Source organism: Colossoma macropomum, unplaced genomic scaffold (genome assembly GCF_904425465.1).
Source record: "Colossoma macropomum unplaced genomic scaffold, Colossoma_macropomum, whole genome shotgun sequence".
Classification (NCBI taxonomy): Eukaryota; Metazoa; Chordata; class Actinopteri; order Characiformes; family Serrasalmidae; genus Colossoma; species Colossoma macropomum.
Genome location: NW_023494789.1, coordinates 11,728,862 through 11,741,082, shown reverse-complemented (window position 1 = coordinate 11,741,082; position 12,221 = coordinate 11,728,862). Strand labels below are relative to the sequence as shown.

Below are 12,221 nucleotides of genomic sequence, written 5' to 3'. Positions count from 1 at the left end.
GCAGGTTATAAACAGTTAAGCTTAATGCTGCAGATCAAACCTTATTCACAGCCATTCTTTGTGCCAGGCTATATGAAACTAATGAGGTCTCTTAATCTAATAATGCAGGAGGATGTCCACTCCGGATCCTCCATTAGGAGGGACTCCCCGGCCTGGCCCCTCCCCAGGCCCGGGGCCATCTCCTGGTGCAATGCTGGGGCCAGGGCCCTCCCCTGGATCCTCCCACACTATGATGGGCCCAAGTCCCGGGCCCCCAACCACATCCGGTCACTCTCTCCCTCAGCAAGGACCATCCGGATACACGCAGCAGGAGAGCATGCACCAAATGCACAAAGTAAAGCCACAGCCTCTCTGTGTGCATGTGTAGTCTGTAGAGGTTCACTGAACGTGCAGTTATTTTAAGGTTATTGTTTGTTTCTGCAGCCTCTGGAGGGCCTGCATGAGAAGAACATGGCAGAAGACTCACGCTTTAGTCAGATGAAAGGAGTGCCTATGAGAGCAGGAGCACATGCTGGTATGGGACCCCCACCAAGCCCAATGGACCAGCATTCACAAGGTACAGACCCAGAGTGCATATGTATAAAGGTCTTAGGATCATTGTTTTGAGTATTTATAGGGATTTGTTTGTAATGTATCATCTATTTACTATTATATTATGGTTATTCAAAGTGACACTTTGGCCAAAATGAAAAATTAAAACATTGCTACATATGTTTAGATATACCTGCTTGCGTCCTATGGTGGTGCCGCAGTAGTCTCCAGAGTGGGATATTCCAGTTTAAAGAGTTTAAAATCCTATCTGGTGTTGTATCTTGATGATAACCTGGCTATTTACTTTCATTTACCTCAGTTTGGCTTTTTTTTCTCTGACTGAAAGGGGAAAACTCATCTCTGGTGTCCACTTTGTGCTAAATGAAGATAGAATCACTATTTCTTTAACAATTTTGTTTGACCACTCTAATGCTTGTTAGGTTGTATTTATTAGCCTATAGCTTAGTGGTTAAAAGTCAGGGTTGGTTTATATCAGAGATTCCCAGTGGTTGTATGATATGCTTGTTTCATGCGTAATGGGTTTTGTAGAGAGAAAACACTATTGAATGAAAATATGAAAATGATATGAAATCATGAATTCTGTCAAACTGAGGTTAAGGAATATAATGATGTGCTATAGAATATTATATAACAGGGCAAGTAACATATTAAAAGCTAGTTTTAGGCCACAATGCCCCTTTAATCAGTAAATGTCTAGAACTAATATTGTCATTTTACATTCGGTTTATACTGCAAACTTACCTGTAGTTGCAATTACATAATTAATAACGTAGTTACATAATGAATTACATTTACATCCAGTGTACTTGACACTTATCAGTTCTTTTGCTGGTCATTCTAAGGACAACTGGAAACATGAGAATGTCCGTCTGAGTCAGGTCGATGCACTCTAGCCTTACAGATTAAACATTTTATATGTCATAAATTGAAAACATATTAATATAGCCTACACTGTAGAAAGTGATGCATTGAATTTACTTGATTCTACATGAATAAAATCTGTTACATCTAACCACTCATTGCGAAAAGTAAGTAAACTTCTAGATATATTTTATTAGTGTAGAAATTGTGTTCATACTTGAATCAAGTTCAATGCTTTACGTTTTTCAGTAAGATGTTTTTCAGCCCGTTTTCCTGTCTGTTCCTCTGTACATTATTTTTCCATTTCTATATTCCTGTCCTTCCCATCTCTCCATCTGCAGGCTACCCTTCTCCATTAGGCTCCTCTGACCATGTGTCCAGCCCTCTCCCGGCAGGTGTGCCCCCCTCCGGCCCCCTCCTGTCGTCCTCCGGATCCTCCTCCGCCACACTAGAGGGCGCCGACTCCCAGCAGAACCGCCCCGGGACACAGGGAGGGGGCGCAGGTGCGGGGAGCAGCACCCCAGGCTCCTCCACCAACCCCACGCCCTTCAACCAGAACCAGCTGCACCAGCTGAGGGCGCAGATCATGGCCTATAAGATGCTGGCACGTGGGCAGCCCCTCCCAGACCACCTGCAGATGGCAGTGCAGGGCAAGCGGCCTATGCCAGGTATGCAGCAGGGCCAGACCATGCCAAGCCTGCCCCCTGGTGGAGGAGGGGGTCCTAATGCGGGCCCTGGACCTCTGGGCCCCAACTACAGCAGAGCGCATGGTGAGCAGAGTTTTGATGCTGCCGTCATGCATTACCCACTCCTAAAAGCTGATTAGCTGAAATGTCGGTTGGTACCTCTATAGATATTCACTTATTATTCTGTTGTCTGTCACATCCTGATTAAACCTGGTTACCTGATCAGAATTTACCTTCTTGATGAATCAGCAGTGATTTTTTGCAGATTTTTATGATAATAACGTGTATTTTGAGTTATTCTGCTGTTGTACTAAGTCTAATGGACACAGCCATTTGTATGCATTTTTTGCTGCATAGTGTTTTTTATATATTTATATTTTGTATTATTCTTTATTGATGTAAGTCTTTATAAAGGTTTTCTAGTTCATCTTAAGTGTTTAGAAGTTAATTTTTATAATTTGGCCTTCTACAAAAAATAATCGACCAAATTACTTGATTGTTAATACAAGTAATAGCGACAGTCCTAAATCTGTTAACCCATTAAACTCGAATGGTTCATGTGTGAGCATTCCCCCCTCTCATAACCACATAACTTACATATTAGTTTCATAGTAGTTACCGAATAACTAATTGTAGTATGAATAATATGTTAAATGGTCAATAACAGTTTAAGGGGTTAAGGGGTTAGGTCATTTCTTTCATCCTTTCAATCCTATTTACTTAAAGAATGTGAATTCAGTTTTTATTTGCATGTTGCAAATGTCTACAATCCATATCCAGTTCTTTTAGTACCATTACTTTTCATACCATAAAATTTCAGCCATTTAACTCCAACAACAACTTAGTGGAGATGAAGTTGTTCAGCTTCACTCTGCCTATTTAAACGTCTTTAAACCTATTAAACGTCTCACATGGTCTAAATGGAAAACCCATTTTAGGTTGGTTTTTCATGTTATTTGATGGATTTGTAAAACACAAGATAATAAGGGTTCTATTAGGTATTTTATGTATGTTCATCACACATGTTGTAGGGGTGTATTAGTTATGTTATAAATGAAAACCTTTTCAAAAAGCCAGTTGGGGAGTGGAATTATGTTTAACATTTTGGTCCACTGCGGTCCACTGTGGTAACTTAAGTAAAGGGTTAGTGTGTGCCGGCTGCTCCGCAGGGATGACTGGACCTAACATGCCTCCACCTGGCCCTTCTGGAGTTCCTCCTGGCATGCAGGGCCCCCCTGCTAATGGACCCCCAAAAACCTGGCCAGAAGGTTAGACATTATTACCTTTGCTAATATCTCCTGAGACATTTTATCATAATACTAATGTTTTCATTAGAGATTATTTTATTATTTATTATTTATGTGTGTAGTTTTTACAGTCTAACAGTAACGACTGTGAAGTGATTTTCATCCAGTGCGAATCTGCAGTGTGTGTAGTTTTTACAGTCTGACAGTAATTCTAAGAAGTGGTTTTAATCAAGTGTGAATCTGCGGTGTGTGTAGTTTTTACAGTCTTTCAGTAAATTCTAAGGAGTGATTTTAATGTAGTGTGAATCTGCAGTGCGTGTAGTTTTAGTCTGACAGAAATAATTGTGTAGTGATTTGAATCCAGTATGATTCTGCAGTGTGTATAGTTTTTACAGTCTAACAGTAATGACTGTGAGGTGATTTTAATGTAGTGTGAATCTGCAGTGTGTGTAGCTTTTACAGTCTTTTAGTAACAATTGTGGAATGATTTTAATCCAGTATGCATCTACAATGTGTTTTTTCAGTCTTGACAGTAATAATTGTGGCATGAATGGTCTTCTGTAATTGGCTGAGCCAGCACCCCCTCAGTAATAGCAGTCCTGTTCCAATCTACACTAATGTAACGTGCACATAGACACCAGTGTGAAACATGTTGTTATTGTCATTGAGTGTGGCGTAACACTGACATGATCATCCAGGCTATTACACAGATGCAGCATCCCATACCAATCAGCCAATTAAATTCTCTTACACAATCTACTGTGGTAAAACTAATCCAGTAGTCTTAAACTCTAATTATTAATTACTTTTCAAGGAGCTGAAATACTATTTTAGAATGAATGCTTGACTATTAAAGTTATTAAAGCTTGAAAGGCTTCTATAATTATTTTGAAGGTCCTATGGTGAATGCAGCCACCCCCTCCAACGCCCCTCAGAAGCTGATCCCCCCTCAGCCCACAGGCCGCCCCTCCCCTGCACCGCCCTCCGTGCCCTCGGCCGCCTCTCCAGTCATGCCACCCCAGACCCAGTCTCCTGGACACCCAGGCCACCCGGCCCAGCCCACTCCTATGATCCCCCTGCATCAGAAACAAAACCGCATCACCCCCATCCAGAAACCCTGTGGACTGGACCCTGTGGAAATCCTGCAGGAGAGAGAGTACAGGTACGGGAAATGTAATGTAATTTTCATCTATGATACAATTACTGTGAAGTACTGTGTGTTACATTGCACACTTTGTTACAGCATAGAAATGTAGCAAAACATCTGAAGTCACCCCAGAAAGTATTCACAGTGTAAATTATTAATATTAAAAATATTAGTAATTCTGCTGAACATTAGAATGTATTTATGGTTTATGTGTAAAGATTTAAAGAGCTTGCATTACTAATATCCTAGTATTTAGTATACTTCAAAGCAATACCGTTTATGGACTGTATAGACATGGTATATATATGAAGCCCATTGTTTCGCTGAATGTATCAGATGGGTTTTGTAAGTATTGAAAATTTTTTTTCAGGCTTGAAGCACGTATAACTCACCGCATTCAGGAGCTGGAGAATCTTCCAGGCTCGCTAGCAGGAGACCTGCGTACAAAGGCCACAATAGAGCTCAAAGCCCTCAGACTGCTAAACTTCCAGCGACAGGTATCTACTGCAAATCATTACTCAAGATCTTTTTTTAGACAATACTTATTTAAACAGCTCTTACTAAATGTATGTGATGTAATTCATTTGTTATTTATCACTAACATGGCAACTATCTAGGGCTGGAGGATGACACTGGATATAAATTGGTATCAGCAGATAACTGCTTTAGATTTGGCCGATACTTGATGATGTATTTGTTGTAAGCAGAACATATAGGCAGTGTGGGGCTCCTGTGCTAAAATGTCTGTGGTTTATTCGATTTACCGCATTTGTAACTCTACAGAAATAAATGTTACACAGTCATATGCAAATGTTTGGGCAACATTTTGTTGATCTAGGTCGATGTTGGACAGTTTCTACATTTTATAAATGTTTATGTATCAGTACTGCTATGGGCAGATATGTACGTGAAACATATCAGAAATTGGTTTCACTGTGTACCAAAATATTTCCTTAAGAATAAATGAAGAGTTCATTTGCAAAGAGTGATAAACGCCATCCTTAATAAAAATGAGCTGACTGTTGTGAGTTATTCTTAACACAAAGCACATTGTGAACCCTACGTTTCATGACTTTGTCACGAAAGCCATCATTGTCCATTGTCAGGGCATTTCAAGTTCACGTTTTACAGCAGAAACAGTCAAACACCAGTGCTGCTCTCCATAAATCTGTTCAGCTAATCAGCATGGAGCATTATGGTCAGGTCACGCAACAATGCTGCGAACTGTTTTAGGCAGAATCTCAAACGTCTACTTTCTCCATACAAAGTGCAGCACGTAGGTCTTTAAACAGTGGCTACTGCATCTAAACTGTGAGGACTGTGTGTCTAACAAAGGCCACTTTGATTCAGCCATGTGTGCACAATTCCATACTAAACATGAAGTGCATTTAGGTGGAAAAGCCAAAATTTCATAACTCACATAGTGCGCTATGTAAGGAGCAGTGAGCCATTTGAGATTTGGCCTTAGGATTTTATGAGGTCTGATCTTCTAGATGTCTTAACAAGCAATTTTCAGCACTTGTGATATGTTAAAGAATGTTAAATACTGCCCTTAAAATAAACCTGTATGCTTTACATGGCTTGGTTTAACTCTCAAACATAAAGTGACCGTTGGAGTTATCTTCTTTTCACAAAAAACATTATTTAAATTTAAATTAAAACAATTTTTCAATAAAGTTTAATTTTGTACAACCCAACTGCAGTTTGATATTTTCCAGATATTATCTGGAAAGCGCAATAAAAAAAACAAGATTTCTGAAAAATCATTGAAATGTAGAAGTCTAATAATAATGTTTTTGCAAATGAACTCTTCATATTTACAAATGAGAGAGCACAAAAGCCTCATTAATCCTCTACATATGATGCTATGTGTTTGTTTCTATGTTTTGTGCAGCTGCGTCAGGAGGTGGTGGTGTGTATGCGGCGGGAGACGGCTCTGGAGACGGCTCTGGATGCTAAGGCTTATAAGCGCAGTAAGAAACAGTCACTCCGAGAGGCTCGCATCACCGAGAAACTGGAAAAGCAGCAGAAGATCGAACAGGAGCGCAAACGCCGGCAAAAGCACCAGGTAAACAAACAAACACAAACACCAGGAACAAAACGAAGAGGAACACAAAGGAAACAACAAACATGAATATCAAACTGTAAAGAACATTTTATGAAAACACAGGTTATAAAGGAAAAGCAAACCTCAAACCTCAATCAATAAACTATAAAATAAAATCTCTTCAGCATGTAATAAAAAAATCACGTAAGTGTGTGCCTGAAATGTCATTTATTAATAGATAGTTTTTTTTTTCCAGGAATATCTGAACAGCATTCTCCAGCATGCTAAAGACTTTAAGGAGTATCATCGTTCCATCACCGGAAAGATCCAGAAGCTGACCAAAGCTGTCGCTACGTACCACGCCAACACTGAGAGGGAGCAAAAGAAAGAAAATGAGCGCATCGAGAAAGAGAGGATGAGGAGACTGATGGTGAGGACGCGGACAAACACTAACATATATGTGCAGATTTTAAATAAATGTAATATTTTTTTTAAAAAGATTCTCAGTGTTAATGGTTACTCAGAATAACTGAATATTATCTGTGCAAAAAACAGGAAACATTAGAAATATTACATACAGTACCTATGTATAATTTATATATTTATGTATTTAGTACTGTGCAAAAGTGTTACTCACCTAAGCACATTGTTTAAATCCATTGATCTGGGCAGTGAGTGTATTTGTAGTTGTAAAAATACAGAATCTTATTATAGAATAAATGCAATCAAACATATTGTGATACAGTAAAAAGTAATTATAATTTCTTATTTTCAAAATATCACAAAAAAACTTCTGGTGAGCTACTTTGAAGAACAACGTTTGATACCAGATTTGGATGCCTCCAGCCCTCACATGTATCATACAATCATATACACACCCCTGTACCTACTCCAGAGGCTCTTTACTCTCTCCATCCCACTAGGCAGAGGATGAGGAAGGTTACAGGAAGCTGATCGATCAGAAGAAGGACAAGCGGCTGGCCTACCTGCTGCAGCAGACTGATGAGTATGTGGCCAACCTCACTGAGCTGGTGCGCGCTCACAAAGCTGCACAGGCCCTCAAGGAGAAGAAGAAGAAGAAAAAAAAGAAGAAGAAGCTGGAGAATGCAGAGGGGCAACCTGTGGCACTGGGTCCGGATGGAGAGGTGGGTGGGGGATCCAGACTGTAGCAGAAACTATCTTTTGGGGGCAGTGAGTGCACACTCTCAGTCACAGTCTCACTGCCCTGAACAGTCTCAGTCTTACTGCCCTGCACAGTCTCAACTAGTCCCTGACCCAGCACACATTTCTCTTACCAAATAATGATATTGTTAATAACTTATGTTATAATTCAGTCTATAATAAGATATGTAATAATTAGAAATGTGCATACACTGTAATTACACTTTCCTCCAGGTGTCTGTGTAATACATTTTAAAATTGAATGTCCAGCAAAAGCTTTATGGATTGTTGATAACAGTGTAACTGGTCAAATGTAGTTTTTATTCATAATAATCATGGAACATGTTTAATGTAGTCTATAAAACATTTGTACTGTAATTGGGTGTTTTACTGTAATTAAACTGTCTTATTATACTGTAATTGTCGTCCTGCACGTTTTCTCCTTGGCTCGAATATAGATTTCAATATTCAGATACTTGATCCTCGGTTAACCTTGTGCACAGCCCCAGTAATAATGACAATAATAATGCTAATTCTTCTGATTATGATAGCATTAATGCATACCTGTAAATCTATTACATGCCAGTGTCACTGTGTCCTCTCTCCTGTAGCCGCTGGACGAGACGAGTCAGATGAGTGACTTGCCGGTGAAGGTGATCCACGTGGACAGTGGGAAGATCCTGACTGGAGTGGACGCTCCCAAAGCTGGACAGCTGGAGACCTGGCTGGAGATGAACCCCGGGTGAGCAACTGGAAGACTGGCCTAGAGTTTTCATTCAGAAATATTTGAGTATGTTCTTTTAAAAGGATGCTTCTGTTCTGAAATGTTTCCATCTCTTCACGTTTGTGTGTCCACTGCAGATATGAGGTGGCTCCAAGATCAGACAGTGAGGACACAGGGTCTGACGAGGAAGAGGTGAGGCACAGCTAGTGTTAATGTATTTTACATTTAAGTGCTTCTGCCAGAGAGGCTGAAATGCAACAACACACAACACGTACGAAAGGTATACAAACAAGTTCCATACAATGTTAATATTATTTAGGTGTTTATACAGGTTTATAATGTGTAAATGGATAGTTTTACCACATTGGTTGAAAACTCATTTTGGATTTTTAACTGACTTGGATTTCACACTAAAATCCTGTTCTGAGTGACCCTAAAGCTTAATGATGTTTATTTTATTAAAACAAATGATTGAACATTGCATTTGTCACTAACAGAAAAATCATAATCATGATCCAGCTGCTTACCATGTGGCCATGAGGGACAGTGATGCAGTCTCACTTTATGCTCTAAAATGCAGGGGTGTGGCTAAAACAAGGTTCCGCCTATGGACATGTAGTGACATGAAAATGTGGGATTATTTGAATTTGTTTTTTTTTTTTTAATTGAAGAAATGAACTCATGACAAATCTATATATTTCAACTTCACTTTAAAAGAAATTTAAAAATATTTTTATTATAGCGATCTTAAAAAAAAAATCTTTGGCAGACAGGACAGTTTAAAATAGAGCCTTTTTATGCTCAGGGATAAACATTTATGAACTTTATTTGTGTGGTTCAACTAAGAGTCCTGTAACACAAACTGATATTGGTGGCACTTCAAATGATGATTTCAATTATTGAATCACAGGAGGAAGAGGAGGAGCAGTTGCAGCCATCACAGTCTGCTGTGGAGGAGAAGAAGAAGATTCCAGATCCTGACAGTGAGGACGTGTCAGAGGTGGATGCCCGTCACATCATTGAGTAAGAATGACTGAGGAACCAACCTATGTAGTGGTTCAGGTTAGGAAAGTATATTAGCAAAGCAACCAGGCAACTAGGACCAGCCATGTATCCTTCTTATTTACATTTATTCAGTCTGTGTGTGTGATTGTGTTCTGAAGGCCTACTAGGCTGGATGGACACTGATGATTCATACAACTATAGTGTTATTTAGAATTTAGCATTAGCACTTCTGATTTACTGAATACTTTCAGAAAATTTTGCCATTGTGTCCAATAGATGGAATAGGAAATCTTCATTATGGACTTAATGAAGAATTACACCCATTTTTCAAAATGTTTTCATAATTTAGTTGTTAATATGTAAACAAAGTCATTTGCAGTGTTTTGATGTGAAATGCTCTATTCCAGTGAAACTTCCTGAGTCAAAATCATTCACAGTGGAGGTGATAGGAACCAAACGTTTAAAGAGTTTAATGCCTCTAAAAGTGTTGTTATCATTGTTTTACGATAGTTTTGAGATATAGTTTAGGCTTAAAACACATTTTTAAAATAAAATTCATGGTGTGGAGCTACATGCTGGTTGTTGCAAGGCAAACGATACTCAAGTAAAACTTGTTTTTTCAGATTTACCACCCTTTTACCATTACCAATATACCATATACAAACTCAGAAGACATGTAGCTTCACTGGTTTTAAAAAATTGGTGGAATTCCACTTTAATTGTTGCGTTAAAATGAGTATGAAGAAAAAATTGGTAAACTTTGAAAATACCTATTGCTGGTTATGGTTATATTATGGATGCATCAAATGTTCAGGGATTATTCTTTGCTTTAAAGTATATTTAACTACCAAAACCAAGATGCATGTTGGTAATAAGGTGCTAGTATTCCAGAAAATAAATACATTAGAGCAAATTTGGCCTTCCTTATCGCCACACTGAGGCTCATTAGATCTGTCAAAGTTTGCTGTTTATTACTCACATCACCGTATCCTTTTGCTGGTTATGTATTAGTGTCATATTGCTAAAAGTTCCTGATTTATGAGCCATTAAAAAGGAAACAATCATGTGACACAGTTCAAATATGTATTGGTCATGTCTGACTAGTCTTGGGTTGATAATTTGACCATTCCCGATGGAATATTGTGATAATTAAAATAAGAGCCAGTGTTATGCAAATTATTATCTTTTGTTCCATTTCACATACCATGGATTTGACCCTTCCCTAACCATCCTCCTTACAATCAGTCTATTGTAAAAAATTTGTTCAACAATATATGTACAATAGAAAAGATAGCACTTAATTATAGGCTATACCAGCAGAACATCACCGACTAATTAACTACACTCATACTTTAAGTGCCACTTAGAATAATTATAATGTAGGTTTTCAGTCTGGAAAAGAATGCTGAGGAATATGCAAATGAAGTAAAAGCCCAGGAACATGAGATCTGTTCTCCATTAGAGAGTAACTTTTTTCTCTCTCCATTAGCTTCTGGTTTATGTATTGCTTTTAGGTGGCTGTTGCCCCTCATTTGTTTGTATGTGAATGATTCTACCGTATTGGTTCAAAGAGCTGAAAACATATTTTGGGCTTTTAACTTAAAATCATTTTGGTTTGAGGGACCCTATATTTGAATTTTATTTTATTAAAATAAATGATTGAACATTCCAATTTGTCACAACAAGCATAACACTACCGAAACTTTACCAAATGTTTTAGTAGTTACTGTTTCAGTGGTGACAATTTTAGCTCATTTTGAGCAGAACTCAAAAACGCTAGCCAGTACATGTCTGTCGAACAGCCATGAACCACTGTACATGCATAAAATCATATTTTTCATTAAAACACAAAATAAGTTTACTTAACTGCAGAAGATATGTGATTTGGTAGTGACAATTCCTAATGTTCTCCACTGATTTTCAGAGGTGGGGCACATTTACTTCAAAACAAAGGGGTCTAACTATTATTAGACAATGACCACATGACCACAGGTGAACAGTCATGGGGGTAACTGTTCACCTGTGGTCATGAGGGAACAGGGATGCAGTCTCACTTCCTGCTCTAAAATGCAGGGGTGTGGCTAAAATAAGGCTCCGCCTACAGACTAAAACTTTGTGTTTCAGCAGTGATATGAAAACGTGGGACAGTAGTATTAGTTATTAATAGAGTAATCACATTTAAATCGGAAGTTTAAAACATTTTTTGAACAGTAAAATGGACGAGCATGTCCAGAAGAAGAGTAGCAGTTTGAAGTAGAGTAGCCCAAACGGTAAGGCCCAATCCCGTTTTGTATTTTTACCCCTTCCCCTTGTTTTTGAGTGTCAGCTTGCCCCTTGGAACTGAGTTACAAGGGGTAGTGGTTGAAATCTTACCCTATGAAAATGGGACAACCCTCAAATAAACAATTACATTGCTTCATTAACAGGCTACTAGCGGTGCTCTGTAGGCCACCCTGCCAGTCTGCGGTAATAGCAGAGGAGGGTAAAGTTCAGGAACCTCACTGCTGCGCTTACATTTAGGGCATCATATGCCTTCAAAGAGGGGGATGCAGCAATTATTTGTTATCGCCCACCTCTAATTCTTCAGTGATATGAAGCTGAAGTCAGCTATTCACCAGCTTCTTATTCGAATTTTCCCAATTCACCTTAAATGGAGCAGCAGTTTGGAGCAGCATTCTGGTGCTTCAGGTGTCAGTACGGCTGCACCATTTAAGGTGGAACGGGAAATTTAGCTAGCTGGCTACTGAGACATCAGCGTACTACTAGCAATTTTTTTATGCGTATTATGAAG

General features: G+C 38.9%; 1 protein-coding gene across 2 annotated transcripts in view; it reads left to right on the top strand.

Annotated features, from left to right (window-relative positions):
* LOC118807910 (transcription activator BRG1) overlaps nucleotides 1-12,221 on the top strand; it is a 34,197-nt gene that overhangs the window by 2,213 nt on the left and 19,763 nt on the right. For both annotated transcript variants that reach the window (XM_036570094.1, XM_036570093.1), the window contains exons 2-13: nucleotides 109-334; nucleotides 424-556; nucleotides 1,755-2,183; nucleotides 3,269-3,367; nucleotides 4,241-4,508; nucleotides 4,864-4,990; nucleotides 6,388-6,561; nucleotides 6,797-6,970; nucleotides 7,464-7,685; nucleotides 8,313-8,443; nucleotides 8,563-8,617; nucleotides 9,336-9,448. In XM_036570094.1, coding sequence (XP_036425987.1) covers nucleotides 113-334; nucleotides 424-556; nucleotides 1,755-2,183; nucleotides 3,269-3,367; nucleotides 4,241-4,508; nucleotides 4,864-4,990; nucleotides 6,388-6,561; nucleotides 6,797-6,970; nucleotides 7,464-7,685; nucleotides 8,313-8,443; nucleotides 8,563-8,617; nucleotides 9,336-9,448 — 2,147 coding nt within the window. In that variant the 5' untranslated portion in view covers nucleotides 109-112. The remainder of the gene's footprint in view (nucleotides 1-108; nucleotides 335-423; nucleotides 557-1,754; nucleotides 2,184-3,268; nucleotides 3,368-4,240; nucleotides 4,509-4,863; nucleotides 4,991-6,387; nucleotides 6,562-6,796; nucleotides 6,971-7,463; nucleotides 7,686-8,312; nucleotides 8,444-8,562; nucleotides 8,618-9,335; nucleotides 9,449-12,221) is intronic.